At 37.6% G+C, this 16,568-nt stretch overlaps 1 protein-coding gene across 1 annotated transcript; it reads right to left on the bottom strand.

Annotated features, from left to right (window-relative positions):
- Window positions 1–516: 516 nt before the first annotated feature.
- On the bottom strand, window positions 517–1,339 carry LOC115228606. Its single transcript, XM_029799163.1, has 2 exons — window positions 793–1,339; window positions 517–761 (listed from the first exon to the last, which is right to left on the bottom strand). Exons 1-2 carry the CDS (start codon window positions 1,337–1,339, stop codon window positions 517–519), a joined length of 792 nt encoding a protein of 263 aa, XP_029655023.1.
- Window positions 1,340–16,568: the final 15,229 nt, after the last annotated feature.

The following is a 16,568-nucleotide window of genomic DNA, read 5'->3' as shown; positions in this document are numbered from 1 at the left end:
CACAAAGGAAGACGACATTGCCATGTAATTCGTTGACATCGGCCACACTATTTGCAACCAATCCATCGACGTCTTGTCCATCCTGTGGTATATTAATACTACACTAACAAATATAAGTTGTTGTGCCATTCCCGTGACTGCGGCATAATCCAAACACTTGTCCATATTCACGTTGAGTTGGTCCAATAACAATTCCGTAGTCGCCATGTCTGGATTGGGCGTTGCCTCGTCAGAATAAATGTTATAAATTGTCCTCAACACGTCGGAAAATTCGTCGAGTCGATCCAAAACCTGCAAAAATGACAGCAGTGGTTTTACTCTAAACACTTGCAGTCTGTCTGTTAATAAATTCATCCGCTTGTTGAATTTTACATCGAAATCGGACATGAGTGGAGTTGGATCAAACGCGGGAAACCCACATTTCTCGACCATCTCTTTGATAGTACCAAATGGAGATGCCAACATTCTCAAATCCTCCACTCGTTTTTCATATCCCAACCCGACCTCCTTTAAATATTAAAACACTCCCAACACCTTCAACTCGTTTATCAATGTCATTGTTGATTCCACGGAATCACCATTGTCCGTCGACAGAAGTAGTTGCTGTTGCAGCCAGTAGTAGAACTCATTTGCAGATTGTGACAACTCAAAGTTGTCTTGAAGTTCCCTCAGTTTCCCTGTCCTAACCGACATTATTTCCCTCATTGTCGACATCCGAGACTCCAATCCATTCAACTGTTCTCCAAATTTGTCCGTCTCGTCTGCTATTAGAGAATAATGCCAGTTGATTACTGTTGTCTACTTTTTCATAGTCCTCCCTAAGAACAGCCAGACATGACTCGGTCCAGTCTAGTTCCTTCGCCAATGTCGCACTGTCGTCGTTGAGGGCGTCGATCTGCTTCACATTCCGGAAACTAAACGAAGATAGATTGGCCATAATGCAGTCCATTTCTTGGTTTAGATTGTCTATTCGCGCAGAGAGTGCCTCCACTATCCTGAATGTGGAAAACTTGTGACTAATTTCAGCATATTTGTCAACCAGTTCACCCCATTTACAGTTATAGTCCTCAAATCTGCACAAATCAGACCCAAATCGGAACCTTTGAAGGACTTGAGGATCCAAATTATAGTTTTGCTGAGAAAAATATTCCACTTGGGATTTGAGAGTGAGATTGATTGGTTCCCTCAGGGAAATCTCAGCTTGTAGTAACTCCATGCGCTTGATGACTATTGAGGCGCTCAAATAGTCGCATTGTTGATCGAAGGAGGCCAACTCTTGCGCTTTCAGATCAACCCAGTCCTCGCATTGTCTGACAGAACGCCCAAACTTGTCAGCCATAATTTCCAGTCGTCGATATCTACAGTTTATAAAACACAAAACATGAGCATTTGAGTCTTTATTTGGGTTTCGTAGGAATATTCCACCCTTTCGAGGATTTCCCAATTCCTATCAACATCGGCCATCGTCTCGCCTTCTCGGGGACTAAAAACGTCCCTCATGTTCCTCTGTCTCATTTTACTCTGAATGTTCAGCAGCAGTACTTCCAGGTCATTCTTCTGCTCTAATCTAAAAGAGTCTGATTTATCAAATCCACCTTTTGGGGCGAACATTCAATTTGTAGAATGAAAAATCAGCCAATTTATCGTTCAGTTCGTCAACCGTGGAGGGCAACGAGGCATTAGTGAGAGATTCCGTCGTGTGGACTATCCACCCCATCAAATCCTCCACATTAAAATTGTACTTGTCGATCTGCTTCTCAATATCAACCGTATCCCTCAATATCTATAGAAAGAACTAAAATGGCAATTCTACATTGGACAGTCTCTGGATACTCACGCTGTCTGCTCTCTGTTTGGAAAAATACTGATACAACGAGGACACATAAGTTATGATCGACCGACTGTCGGGTCTGTCCATTGCCAGATCTTGGAATATACATAAAACAGAAAACCAGAAGGGTCGAGGATACTTTCAATTCCCAAACTGTGCTGAGCCACAGAAAATGCGTTGTTGAGGTTAAAAGAAAACTCGTATTTCCTGAGTTGGTCATAGGATATGAGATCTGGCCTAGTCAGATCACTCACCTCCAATTCTAACCTATGTCTGTGGATGAGGGCATTGAATGCCAATCCGTCCTTCCACGATGTAGTAAAGTCCATTATATCCACGTTCAGATACTCGGCTGTCTTGAGCTGACACCAACGCAGCAAAGCCTCCGACCGGTCCCTTCCCCCAACCGACTTATTGGTGGGGGCGGACGATCGACAGACCACCTCTCTGGCCACATGCATGGAATCCTGTCGGTCAATGTCGGACACCTACAATAAGAAAAATGAAAGAAACCTGAAAACTGAGTATAATAATCCAAATTAGTCCAAGAATTAAGTCAGGGTTGCCAGTGTATATGTCCAATGGTTGGATATTCTCCAAATGGACGCGATAACTCTCAAGGAAGAGTATAATCTTGTGGAGATTCTCCAGACAGTATATCCCCATCGTATCATTCCTCAGAGCAGGCTAAACATAATTAATATCAAAGCAAGTATAATTAATTAACGTAGCAAATAATAATCGATTGATTGTCAATCTAATCAACGCGCGAATGCCTAAATTCAATACCCACTAGAAATGAATTATGACCAAAGAATTCCCGACAATTAATTAATGATTTTCTAATGAGTGCTGCTGCCACCCAACGATTGATTGTCAATACTTGTAAGGATAGAGATATATTGATTAATGAGTGCTGAGTAGCGGGAAATACCAGTGTTTCTCCTGTAAGCACTTCGAGGAGTGTTTTGAGTACTCGTCCATCGGCCAAGTCGACGTAGAGGTCGGTCACGCAAAGGTCGCTGACTTTTGATATGTGACTGTTGATCCATCGAGTGAAAGTACGCTTTTGGATGTTCTCACGTTCGACTGGTGGTTTAATAAAGTTTGTTACTTTTGTTGTTAGTTCGGTATCTTTCGAAAGAGGCGAGTCCTACATTCAAAATGTTGGGGTCCACAGGATTATGAGCGGTTGCCACTTGCATGACTATTTTTTGATTAGAGTATCGGAATTCACTAACCTCACAAGTTTGAGAATGCGATATCTATTGTTATCAAATAAATATTATTTTATTTCATTTTTATATAATAAAGTAATATGTTCTATTTTTAATATTAATTAAAAAAAATATCAAGTAAATGCAAACACGAATCGGAAAAACAGATAATTTTCTCATAAATTACATAAACACAACTTTTTTTCGGCGTTCCAAGGTTTCTCTAACATTTTGAACACAACTTTTATTTGTTGTACTTTTATTCGTTGTAAAGAATCATATATTATATAATATTAGTCCAATAAATTGTCCGATCCATAAATTAAAATTGGGTGTGAACTGTTTCGGCTGTTGTTATTTGTTGTTTCAGGCTCTGTAACCACTTTGTATTCTCATGCTGACTGTCACGAGATATTCTTGCCACATTGATACCAGTGGTTTTTAAACTTGGGTACGCGAAAAAATTTTGATTTTCAGTTTAGAATAAATAGTCTAATGGTTATCCAAAGGAAATTTTCTTTCGAGTGTTCACAGATTGAAAAATTAAATACATATTTTTCTTGTGAAATTATCATTCATATTTATCAGTGTTATCAAATAAGTATTAGGGTGTAATGCTATATTATTCAACGCACATTTTTGCGAGTTAATGTTTGAGTTTATCGGTACAAACAAGATTTCAACAAAATGTCTCTGTGAAAAAAGATTTCAATCATTGTTCAATTTAAAATCAGTCCATCGTGTGAGACTAAATGTTGAAGATGATATTTGTGTGTCTTTTATCAAAGGATTCAGAAATAGAAAGATTAGTTTTTTATAAACACCAATATTCATTTCGTTAATTAAATATTTTTTAATTATTCAAAAATCAATAAGTGCTAAGAAAAAAATCATTTTGGTGCCAAAATGTACAGGAGACAAAAAAGTTTGAGAACCACTGTTTTACAATTTTGCTCGTCTTCTTTGAAATCAGCCGTCGCTAAATTTGTTGGAAATATTAGTCAAGGTTTCATTCAAAGGTGGCTTGTAGTCCACAATAGTGCTCTGTCTTGACATCTTCAGCCAATCTAGTCTAGTTTTGCGTGGATGCGCTTAGTCTTTCTGTTTAGTGGAAGATCTCATCACAAGTTGATTAAGATATCATTAAAATTTTAATATTTATATATAAATGCATTACATGGACATCATCTGGATAAGAAAAAGCATGTTTTGTTGAAAATAAGATTATATGATTTTTTGTAACGCCAATATTAGTATATAATTCTGAAACCTTGGGGACTCTTAAAAAAACGATTTAGAACTGCTAGTTGCATTTCATAGAAGCCAACTCTGTATCGGAATTGAGGAAAATCTCAAATGAAAAATTATACAATCTATGTAAATGTAGACCAATCAGCATGAACGTTATTTTATCGAGATGGCAACTATTTGGACTGTTCCCTACTACGCCATGTAACAAAATAAAGGATAAATACTTCCACTCCGAAAGTCATGGGTATCGAGGGGGATCAAGAAACATTCTTGCAACATCCTTAAAAGAAGACTATGCAACAATCGGTGGTGAAGTGGTAAAGGCTGACAATCTGCCGATGTTCGAATGAGGGCCAGAAAAGAGAGAGCGTGGGCCAAGATGGTCGGGACGATGGCTCTAAGCATAACTCAAGCAAAGCCCTTCTAAAGCGACACGAAAGACTTTTTAACTAACTTATATATATTGAAATTTCTTTCAAAAAAATGCCGGGGACGATGGCTCAAGCAAAAGAGTTCTTAACAAACTAACTTATAAATTGAAATATCGTATAAAAAGATACCATTATAGTATTCCTATCGGATGTAAAACATCAATTATAATTTATTTTAAGTAGAATAAGATTAGTGTTTTTTTAACTTGGTTACTACAAAAAAATAAATTTTTGAATTGGTTAATAAATGCGGATTTTATCAAACCAGTAATGCCGGTCTAATTACTCTAGAACACTCCAAAGACTAATTACCCGATACAAATCAATCCCAATGACTACCAAATCTTCTTCAGTCTTTTTGAGAACCGCTCACGACGGCTCGATAAAACACGCCGAACATGAATTGTACCACCCTCCAAAAAGAGTCCTCGAGAAGAGTCATTTGCCCAGTATGAGTCACTACAAACAAATGTACGACCAATCCGTGCAGAATCCAGTCGCTTTCTGGTCTAAAATTGCCCAACAATTTTTTTGGGACTCGTTTGAGCCAAATCAAGGCCTCGAATGGAATTTTGACTCCAGCAAAGGACCAATATCCATCAACTGGTTCAAAGGTGCCAGAACCAACGTCTCCTACAACTGCTTGGATCGACACATCAAAAATGGGAATGGAGACAAAACTGTCTTCTACTGGTCTAAAGTCGTTTCCTGACCTCCCAGGGAAGGCAACGACTCTTCGGACACGAGACAACTCACATACTCGCAGTTACATCAAGAAGTGTGCAAAATGGCGAATGTGCTTAGATCAATGGGTGTGGTCATTAACCACAAATTATAATTATTCTGTTAAATAATTTTTTAGGACTAAAGAAGGGGGATGCGGTGTCGATGTATATGCCTATGATTCCTGAATTGTTGGTGGCAATGCTCGCCTGTGCTCGTCTGGGGGTCATTCATTCAATTGTGGTATGATTAGTCCACTCGATTGTAGTTCGCCGGCTTTTCGGCGAATTCCCTTGCTGTCAGATTCCTCAGCGCCCAACCAAAATTGGTCATTGTGGCAGGTCTGGCCAAAACTGACATTTCCAGACGCATTTTGGCGAGGAACGAAATTAATTAATTTAAAGAACATATGCGACGAAGCCATCGACATTTGCAGTGAAAAGTAAGCCTTCCAACATGTCCAGAGGGTTCAACATAGACAAAGTCATTGTGAAAAGACACCTGTCGCCCTCCCCCACCCAACAGCCACAGGAGACACCTGGACTTCGACCTTTCAACGTGCAAGTTTTAATCGTCTTTTAATGTTCAGTACAATATTTGCCCAGGAAGGGATGTTTCTTGGGAGGAGGTGATGGAGGGGTCAAGTCCGACCTGTGACCCCGTGTGGATGGACGCCGAGGACCCTCTGTTCATGCTCCACACAAGGTTGTCTTCGATCATCACAAAAGTGGGTCGACTGGAGTCCCCAAAGCAATATTGCATTCGACAGGTGGATACATGTTGTATGCGGCCACTACGTTCAAATACGCCTTCGACTACAATCCTGAGGACATTTATTGGTGCACTGCTGACCTTGGGTGGGTCACAGGTCACAGCTACATTTGTTACGGGCCACTTCTCAACTGTGCTACCTCAGTCTTGGTACCCTCCAGTTAAATATTCAAAGTACGAGGGAGTCATGACATACCCCGACCCGAGCAGATTCTGGCGGATGTGTGACAAATATGCAGTCACACAGTTCTATACTGCCCCCACTGCTATTCGGTCTCTCATGTCCTATGACATTGATTACGTAATCGGGTTGGTATTCAAAATACTCAAACCGTGAAGGAATAGCACACGTGAGTCGTTAAGAATAATAGGCACTGTGGGGGAACCAATCAACCCTGATGTGTGGGAATGGTACTTTTCTGTTGTGGGCAATAAACGTTGTGCTGTGATTGATACCTATTGGCAAACGGAGACTGTATTCTCATATTTATCACATTCGTAGGGGGGCCACATTCTCACTCCCTTGCCTTGTTTCAACACTAAACCAGGCTCTGCAGTTTGCTCTTTGTGGTTTAGCGTAGACACTTCCGTTCTTTGGAGTGGTCCCCGCAATTTTAGATGAAAACGGCAATGAACTGGCGGGAAAGGCTGACGGATATTTGGTTAGTCCAATTGCCAGGTTGACAGCCAAAATAGGCAATAAAGCAGCCCTGGCCAGGAATAATGAGGAATATATACAATGACTATGAGCGATTCAAGGGAACTTACTTTGAGCGTTTCGGAGGCTACTACCTGACGGGTGACGGAGTGCATAGGGACGATGATGGGTACTATTGGATCACTGGGAGGATTGATGACATGCTCAATGTCTCAGGACACCTGCTCAGCACAGCCGAAATCGAGGCAGTTTTGGTACAACATCCGAGCGTGGTTGAGGCAGCTGCAGTAACAGCTCCTCACGACATAAAGGGGGAATGTGTGTACTGCTTTGTCACTCTACATCAAGTGCTGTTGGTTTTCTTGATGATTAGGGGGAGGATATTACCCCCGAGATGGAACAGGAAATCAGAGTGGAGGTGAGGAAGACTATTGGTGCCTTCGCCAGTCCGGAATATGTGCAGATTGCACGAGTGATGCCCAAGACGAGGTCGGGCAAGATTATTCGGCGTGTTCTCCGCCAGATCGTGAAGGGTGCCACTGAATTTGGGGACTTATCCTCTCTCACTGATTATTCTGTCATTACTGAGTTACAGGCAGGGAGGGAGCGTCTACTTGCCCGAAATAACAAATAATTTAATTTGCTTATTTTTGTTTCCGATTTCGTGGACTAAACTTTTACTTTAGTATATTAATCAAGTTATTTTTAGTTTCTATTTTCGTAAATTGTAGTCTCGCTGTCAACATTGGTGTTTTTAAACATAAGAAATTTTAAAAAAATTGTCACTAGTGTGCTGGATTTATAGAATTTTTGAAATAGAATTCATGTTTTCGTTGCTAACAATATCATAAATTATATTGTCGGTTTTAGGGAATCAAAGACCCGTACAGCACAATTTCAAATTGGTTAACTTTTGTTCCTTTCTAAAATCACCTACAACACTCGTTTAGCCTTCAAAATCTCTCAAGTTTTGAGCAGGTGACATATTTTTATGGCTGACTCCCAAAGTAGTAGCCACCCGTTTTGGATATATACCTTCACCATGTCCTCCACTCCGAGCGCCAAAAGATGGCTTTTGAAGAATTTTGACACATTTCCGTCCCAGGTTATAACGACAGCGATGATCTTCACTTTTGGCCGCTAGATCGCTCTTAGTTTATATGCCAGCAGTTAGTATTGTGGGACTTTTCCACTTCGACCTGCGTAGACAATTTTGTAAAGTGATCTCCACCTCGATGAGTTTAATTGTGTTGCTCGATTTGCCGTGAATAAATGTTATTATCCGTCGGAAGGTCAACTCGGATTTCCACAAATTCGTAGGTGGTAACAGATTTGACAGAATTTAATTATGACAGACACATTTGTTTATAATTAAATAAATTTAAACAAAAGTTGTAGAATAAATACGTGTCATTTCTGAATGTGCTTGTTTTTGATTCTGTTAGTATCAACCTCTTCAGACCGAATATTCAAAGTATAAGCCTCCCTCCCCATTTGCAGGATAAACTTAAACTCTGTGAGTGCTCCATCGACGAGCTTTCCACCTTCAACGACCGATTCATTCAGCCAAATATCGCACACATAACCAACAGCGATATGTTTAGTTTCTACAAAGTTCTGCCAACTGACGACTCCTAGGTCGACGTCACCAAGGAGTGCATGTTCTGGGAGACCGACAGTGTCTGCCATACACAGCAGTGCTGTCATATCCAGTCTTGTCCTCAGGTATAATTATACATATTATTTATTAGGAACAAGTCCCGGATGCTTTTAAAAAGGATTTTAATCAGAAATATGAAACATTGGAGGGGTATAACCGACTGGACGACTCTCTCAGGTAGTCTTGGACTGGTGAATCCTCAAAGTGACCAGGACGTTGAAATGTTGGACAAGTGGGGGTCAGAGGACAGGGATCTCGAGTTCTGTGATCGTGGTATTTTGATTTTTTTATTTTTAGACGAGTCGGTGGGGTCTGGGACATTTTTTGATCTTCGAAAGAACCCTGAGAGATTTACGGGATATTCTGGGGAATCAAGTTGGAAGGTTTGGGACTCAATCTATCGAGAAAACTGCCAACAGTAAACATCTATCATTAATTTATTATTAGGGGAGAGGAGACACGTTGGTGGTTTACTTAACTCATAGAATGTCTGGAAATGGAGACATTGAAAGATTTAATTTCGGGCCTTCACTTCAGCATAAACCTCCATCTTTGTGAAAAATACTTTTTTGACAGTTTTTGTTAGTCTATTAATCACCAAGATGTAATCCTCCTACTTGGGGTACCAACGTTGAGGAATTCCGTCGTCGGTTCATCAGGGGAACTGTCCTCAAGGAAGAGGCAGTCCAGTGGGTCAAGAACCTCCACCTTCTTTACGCCGTGGAGCTCAGAGCAATAGCCAAGGCTTCCAAGTACCTTTCCACTGTAAGTCATTCCTCTTATTCCAAGTTTCAGGTCTAATGGGGGATATTTCTGGCAACGACCAGCTTGTTCTAGAACTTTCTAGAATGTTAGAGAATTCAAAGTTTGTAGCTATTGAGTTGATTTATAGAATGTTTACCAATCATTTTAATGAGTCCTTGTTGTTTAAGGGGAAGAGTAGTGCCTTAAAGGAGAAGTTCAGGAGTAGTTTTAGGAATATCTCGAGAATTATGGACTGTGTGGGTTGTGACAAGTGTAGACTGTGGGGGAAGTTGCAGATAACGGGCATTGGAACTGCCTTGAAAATACTGTTTTCTGATTGGAATCCGAGGTCTGTTGTGAAGGGGGAGGAATGCAGTGACACAGTGGCCTCGTTAGACCGACAGGAAGTTGTGGCTCTTTTTCAATCTTTTGGAAAGTTGTCCGAGAGTTTGCAGATTTTTAAATCCTTCCTCAGTCAAATCTCTGAGAATGATGGAATAGTCGTTAATGAATTATGAAAATTAGTTTTTTTTGTTTTTTCCGTAAATATACAATCGGGGTTCTTGTATGATATTTGTAGAGAACAAAATTTCACTTTGTTCAATTAAACTTTTCCCTGAAATTAAGTAAAAAAGAATCTATATAATAAAAAATACAGTTTTACTGAATATTTTGCTTAATGAATTCACCCAATGCTCAACTAACTTCCTCTATCTTTAATTGACTCTATAATCCAAGATGTGACTGAGAATTATTTCACAAGACCGCTTAAAGCAAGCTAAAGTGGAGAAATTTTACAAAAATACGACCTACTTGAAAACGAACTGTCGATTTTCTATGAAGCAAAAGTTAAGATTATTCCGGTAGTCTTGACACGGGATGGAGTTGTCTTAAAGTTCTTTAAAGTATGGTCATTGAACACAGACATGGAATGAAGGTAGACAACAAAAAGTATGCCTCTTTTGCTAATTAACTTGCAAAACTGGCATTCCCCGGACACTCAGCTGAACAAAAACCTTAATTCAGGAATCTTGGTTTCAAAAAGTCTCGAGTTCCTTTTTTATCTTAATGGTCCTTGTCAAATTCTACAATTGGGCAAGCGGGAGGAATTCAAAAATACCGACATCCGATTTCTCTGCGAAAAGTTCAAAATTCAACAGATCCGCGCCAGGCTTAATAACTCTAGATCACAGATTGTTTTATTAAATAATAAATTATTTTGTAGGGAATAGTAGAGCGCCTTAATCAAAAGAATACGAAATCATTATCGAGGTTGAAGTATCCTAATGAAAAAGAATGGGTCTCGATTCTCAAATATTCATTATATTGCTATAGTGCTATAGCAAGAAGTATTGATAATATCATCACATTGTTTTTTGCATCGAGAAGTATTGGTTGTAAAAACATTACCTATAAATTTAAAATCTGTCTTGGATGATATTATCCGAATGATTAATGAAGAACTTATTGCGCTATTTAATGATCAATCCTTAAGATTAAAGATGACGGAGTTAGACATTGGAGAATTCTGGATATATATTCAAAACAATATATCCCAGTTTATCAAAACATGCACTGACCATAATGTTATAGTTTTCAACAACCTATTTATGCGAAGCAGGTTTTTCTAAGCTGCATAATATGAAATATAACAAACGCGAAAGTTTGAGAAACATTGATGCTGAAATTCGGGTGGCTTTGTCAACCATTCGACCTGATTTATTTATTTATTAAATCACCAAGACCACGCTAAAAACCGAACAAACGTCACGTGATCCCGATGCACTCAACCAGGGACCTCATCCTCGCTCGGTAATCTTTCTACGAGCCCACACAAGATCGCACTGGGCGGCAGGCCGTTTTTGGCGAGCATTCGCTGACGGACCCAGGTTCAGTTTGATGAGGTCTTCCAGAGAAGCTGGACCGGGGCGTTGGCTATCATGTGACCAACGATCGGTTAATCTGAGGGCCCTTTGTTGGGCCTCCTCGATTCGCCTCCTGTTGGACCACGATAGCCGCGGACCCCATGATCCGCAAGCGTAAGCAATACAAGGTTCGAAGTACTGGCGGTAGATATTCGCAAGAACCGAGTGCGACCCGTTTTTCCATATTCCGGATAGAGTTCGTAGTATGTTCAATTTTTGTTCGCATTTGCGAAGGAGGTTGTCCGCATGTGGGGAGAAACAGAGGTGCATGTCGATGGTTACCCCTAGGACCGTCTGACTCCTGTAGAAGGGTACGGATATATTATTCAGCTTTAAGTCGACTGACGTCCTTCCCAATATTTTGTCCGAGGTGAAAAGGGACGTGATATTGATGATATATGCAACAACAATAATAATTAAGATTTCATTTTCATTATTAATAAAAATTTGGGCATTAAATTACCAATTTTTGTACTTAGTTTTACATATCTTAAAAATTTATTTTTTTTATTTTTAATGTGTGCCGTGTATTATTTTTTTAAGATTAGTGTGCCGCGAGAATTATTTTTTGAAAAGCTCTGCTATAGTACAACGATGCACTTATTTTCAAATGAGCCTTCATTCAAGCGTTATCGAGGAATTCTAGTAACAAATCTTTTATCGATCAAAGAATGCATAGAAGGTGTCATATTTTAAGTAATCTTCGCTAAAAAAACCAGCTCGTCTTCTCCCGGTCCTTTGTTTTTGGTAGATTCTCCTACCAATGTTAGTGAGGAGTTGAATCGCAGCTTTGCTGAAGATTCCTAAGGTTTCAATCCCAAATAGACAACTTAAAAGCGTCAAAATTTACAGTTATTTTGTCCTTTTTGATCCTTCGACTCATAAAAGAAAAGGTCGCATCTTTTAGTGACGCTTGCCGACGCTCCGAAAATTAATTTAATAAACTAACAATTTAAAAAGTACGTTTCCATAATGTTTTGAATGGTAAACGTGTTCAGTTCAAATGAAACAAAGTGTCTTAAAATGTAGAAGTATAATTTATTCTCATTTATTGCGAGTGTTTTACAGGTGGCTTGTTCTTCTACAACTGCAACTGAGTAAGCTGCCAGAAAATTGAAGGATCCATCGGAAGTGAGCACTGTTATCAAACTATGCTAGTCGGTGTAAAAGAGACCCAGAATACTTATCGGAACTTGTGTTTTTAGTGGATATGTAAATATTTTGTATCATTAGATCTCTCTTTTTTCTGTTAAAACCGGGTTAAATTTACGTTCATAGGTTTTTAGATTTTTGATTGCTTTGTAGTGTTTAAATTCATTTGTGTTGTTTACGTTTATCTGTGTGAGTCAGTTACTTGCTAATATAATATTTTATTGAAGTTGACGTTCATGTTTCTCTTAACCCTGTTTTCTGAATCTAAAACTATAGATACAATTTGTTTTAATTCTTAGACAAGAGCAACATTTTATTGATAAAAAGAAGCTAATTAAATGCCTAACCAAGTCCCGAGCTTTCGAAGTGAACAAAAGGTGGTACTCCTTACACCTTCTCTTTCTCTTCTCTGGCTCTGTAGACTTCCGAAAAAGTACAGGAGCACATGCTTCCTCATCTTCTACTGACTGGAAACGATATAAGCACTTAATGTCCATTTCTACGATAAAAATCTCCCAGGTGACCTTATCGTGAACCACAATATCGGGTTTGTCGTGCTGGAAAATAATCGAAGTGCGTACTCCACCTTTGAGTTCTCACACCGATTGAACTTGACGTGTCGTAACTTTCTGGGCCGCCTCAAATTATAACTGTTGCAGATCAGATCAAAGATCTCTAATTTAAGGTAGTTAATTTATAACTAATTAATTCACTTTTTAGATTAATCGATTTTTATAAGAGGAGATATCCAACAATTCTCCTCCTCTTTCAGTTACGATTCGTTTTTTTCACTTTCCATAGTATTTTTATACGAATGTTTTGTTTCAATTAAAAAGCAAATAATTGATTTATTTCCTTTTTAGTAATTTTGATTTCTCTGTGTTCGACCATTATACTTTGCAGTTTTTTCTCCACAACGACTGACTGTATGTAGGTCCGAGTTTTTTCTCCTGCAAGTGTTCAGGCTGACGAGTCAAATAGCATGAAATATGTGTGCAATTCGAACGCTTCGAGTTTGCTTCTCTCACCTTTGAAACCTCTGGAATCGTCAACAAGGCTGCTGCTCAACTTCTTATTGACATTGATATAAAAAGTTTCACAAAACCTAACGACCGAAGGAAGACAAGCTGGCGTTTTTAGCAAATCTCAGTCGCTGTGCTCAGCGGAAGCCGCCATTCAATACGCAGCGCGGCGTCGTTGGGGTCATCCTGAGGCTTCCAACAACGTGAGTTTGACAATGTCCTTTCTATTATCATACAAAGTTTTTATGGTTTCATAGATACCTTATCAACTTAGTTTTAAAAAAAGTTGAAAAAACCTCCCGTTCCTAGTCATAATTATTTTGACCTCTGAAATTATTTTGACCACTGAAATTATTTTGATTGAGTGTCATGGAGTTTCAAAAGTTCTTTTGCCGAAAAATCGCATTTTGGCATTTCGTAATACCAGTTTGTTTCTAGCGATTCAGGTAAGTGATTTGCATCTCGATGAATAAATTTTGAGTTTTTTTTGAAGACCAAAAATAAAATTTTCCCCAATTCTAATAATTGAAACATTATTTTTTATTTTGATTCTTTATTTGATTTTAAAAATTATTTATTCGTAAGATCTCAACAAATGATTTTGGAATTTTGTTGCTAAGTATTGATAAATTAACAAAAATGGTTCCGTATTGCTCTTACTTATTTGTAGAGCAGAGCAACTACAATAAAAGAAGCTCTCAACAAATGGGCAAATTATAGAAATTTATTTTTAAGGAAGAAACAAATAAAGAAAAAGTACAAAACGCGACTGAAATAAAATTGATGGCTCTTCTTCCACCAATTGAGAAAATGGACGCATCACTGTCGACATTGACTAATGTCAAGTAAAAGAATTATTTTTAAATAGAAAATTATCTCTTTCTACAAACTGTATTGAAAAAATAGCTAATTTAAACGGATTAAGTTGAACATTTTTAAACATTTTATTTAGAAAATTTGACGATTCTCTCATTAGGAAGAAATAATATTAAAAGTTTTACTGGATTGGTTTTTTAGTTTATATTTATTTGAAAGGAGGCAGTTGGAGAATCTTTGGAAGAGCTCTGGATATCATATAATAACATTGAAAAAATGAAAGGAGTCAATGCTTTAAAAAACCTTAAAGTAACGAATTATAATAAATTATTTTGGTTCTTTATATGTCAAATAATTTGGTCAAAGATTGGAATGAATTTCAAAAGTTATCTGATCTTATGCATCTTGTAGACTTAGTTTTTGTCGGTAACAGAAATAATTCACTTTATATTAGGAAATCCTCTTGAGGAGAAATATTCAAATGAAGGTGACTGGAAAGAGAATGTGAAAAAACGTTTATTAAAACTTAAGAAGATAGACGGTAATCACTTTAAATTTTAAATTTAGGAGAGCCAATTGTTAGAGAAGAAGAAAACGATTAGATAATTTTGATATTAACTCATTAATACTTATTATTAAAAAAAATTTTAACCAAATTAAAAAAAATCCAATTTTTAAATAGAAAGTTCGAGCGATAAAATGAAACATAAAAAATTGGCATAAATCGGAGGTATGTGAAGAGTTTAGACATGGGTGTTCAGACCAATATCTGGTGACTTTTTACATTGAATTCAAATTTTTTTTAATATGATTTTCTATAGAAGGTCACCAGATGTCCCAAATCCTAAAAGACAAACACTTTATTCTTCACTTTATTTAGAATTAACTCATAAGTTTCTAAAAACTATTACGTAAATTATTTTTTTTTATTTATATAAATAATTATTTGTTAAAAATTAATAAACAATAATCATTTAAAAGCAATAAAATAAATCGTACTGTTCTCTGTTGTACTTGATATACATAAAAGTTGAACAAATTAATAATTTACTTTATAGAAAATGTTTTATAATTATATTCTACTGGGAAAGCGAGGACCCCTATCAAAGATATGGCTAGCTGCCCACTGGGACAAGAAACTCAGTAAAACAGACATTTTAGAAATCGACATCGACGAGAGCATAATGGAAATATTGAAGCCAGAGGTCAATGAAATCAATAATTTCTTAGGCAAAAATATCTCTGCGTACATCAGGCCATCTTTTACTTGGTTTGACGAAAATCCACACGAGGAAAATAAAATATTTATTTTACGATATTAACGAGGCGACCAACAAAATTAAAATGGCATTTCGTTCTGCAGCCACTGAACGTGTCGGCGACAAGAAAAAAGACCTGACAAACTTTTTGATAACTTTGGCAGAATTCGACGAATTTGATTCAGCATTGCCGGAAATTGAGTATATTTATTTTATTTAAAAATAGTAATTTTAATTTGGATTCAACGCTTACAAATTCAAATCAGTGTGCACCTCAACATATTACTCTTAAAGAAACTCACAACACCACATCAACACACCAAAGCAATATAAACGGTTTGCTTTATTTATTTTAATAATATTTATCAAATTAATATATTTTATAACTATTTTAATTATAGGTGATGGATTCGGGTTTGATGACGGCAGTTCAATTTATTCTTTTATTTTTAACTCAGTCGTTGATAGCGAGTCGATTGGGGTTCCGTTGAAAGCTGGCGATTCGAGTAAATTTGGATTTTTTACTTTCAGTGTTGCAAAACGACGAAAAAATGCGTGAAATTACAAATCAAAACTGTATTTGTTATTATTCACTTTCAAGCAGAACTTGATAAAATAATGGAGAAAACATATAATATCAACAATGAACAAAGTTTCATCCACTCCTCATATGGGGTGCCATCTCTTAATGGTATAAGTTAAAATATATTTGTAGATTCTATTGCTACGATTGTAGAAGAACCTCTGACAACCAGGCCGATTGTTCGGAGTAGGTCGCCTTCATTTGCTTTGGAGTCATTGGAGGGTAACCAGACTGCAGGTTGATGGGTCTAACATCCGTAGTCGTTAATGATCGTCGAAATAAAAAACGTAAAAAACTTATGGTGGACGAAGTGAAAGGAATAAGCAGTGAATTAATGAAGAAGCAAATGGAGCAATCCAAACCACTCATAAATACTTCCGGTGTTCATTTAAACAAGAGAAGAAAGTTTTTCGATGTTTCGGAAAAGTTATTTTCCACGCTGACAAGTTTTGAGAGATTTGGCATCGCAAATGCAATTGGAGATGTTTCCCTGTTGTGCCATATTTTAGATTCTGTATAAAAACC

This window comes from Octopus sinensis, unplaced genomic scaffold (genome assembly GCF_006345805.1).
Source record: "Octopus sinensis unplaced genomic scaffold, ASM634580v1 Contig10832, whole genome shotgun sequence".
NCBI classification, from domain to species: domain Eukaryota; kingdom Metazoa; phylum Mollusca; class Cephalopoda; order Octopoda; family Octopodidae; genus Octopus; species Octopus sinensis.
This window is presented reverse-complemented; position numbering and strand designations above follow the sequence as displayed.

Excerpts from the sequence above, each read along its gene's own strand:
- LOC115228606 (XM_029799163.1), bottom strand. The coding sequence starts at position 1,339 with ATGGCTGACAAGTTTGGGCGTTCTGTCAGACAATGCGAGGACTGGGTT. Across the intron at positions 762-792 it reads CTATGAAAAAGTAGACAACA|ACGAGACGGACAAATTTGGA; the intron begins GTAATCAACTGG and ends CTCTAATAGCAG.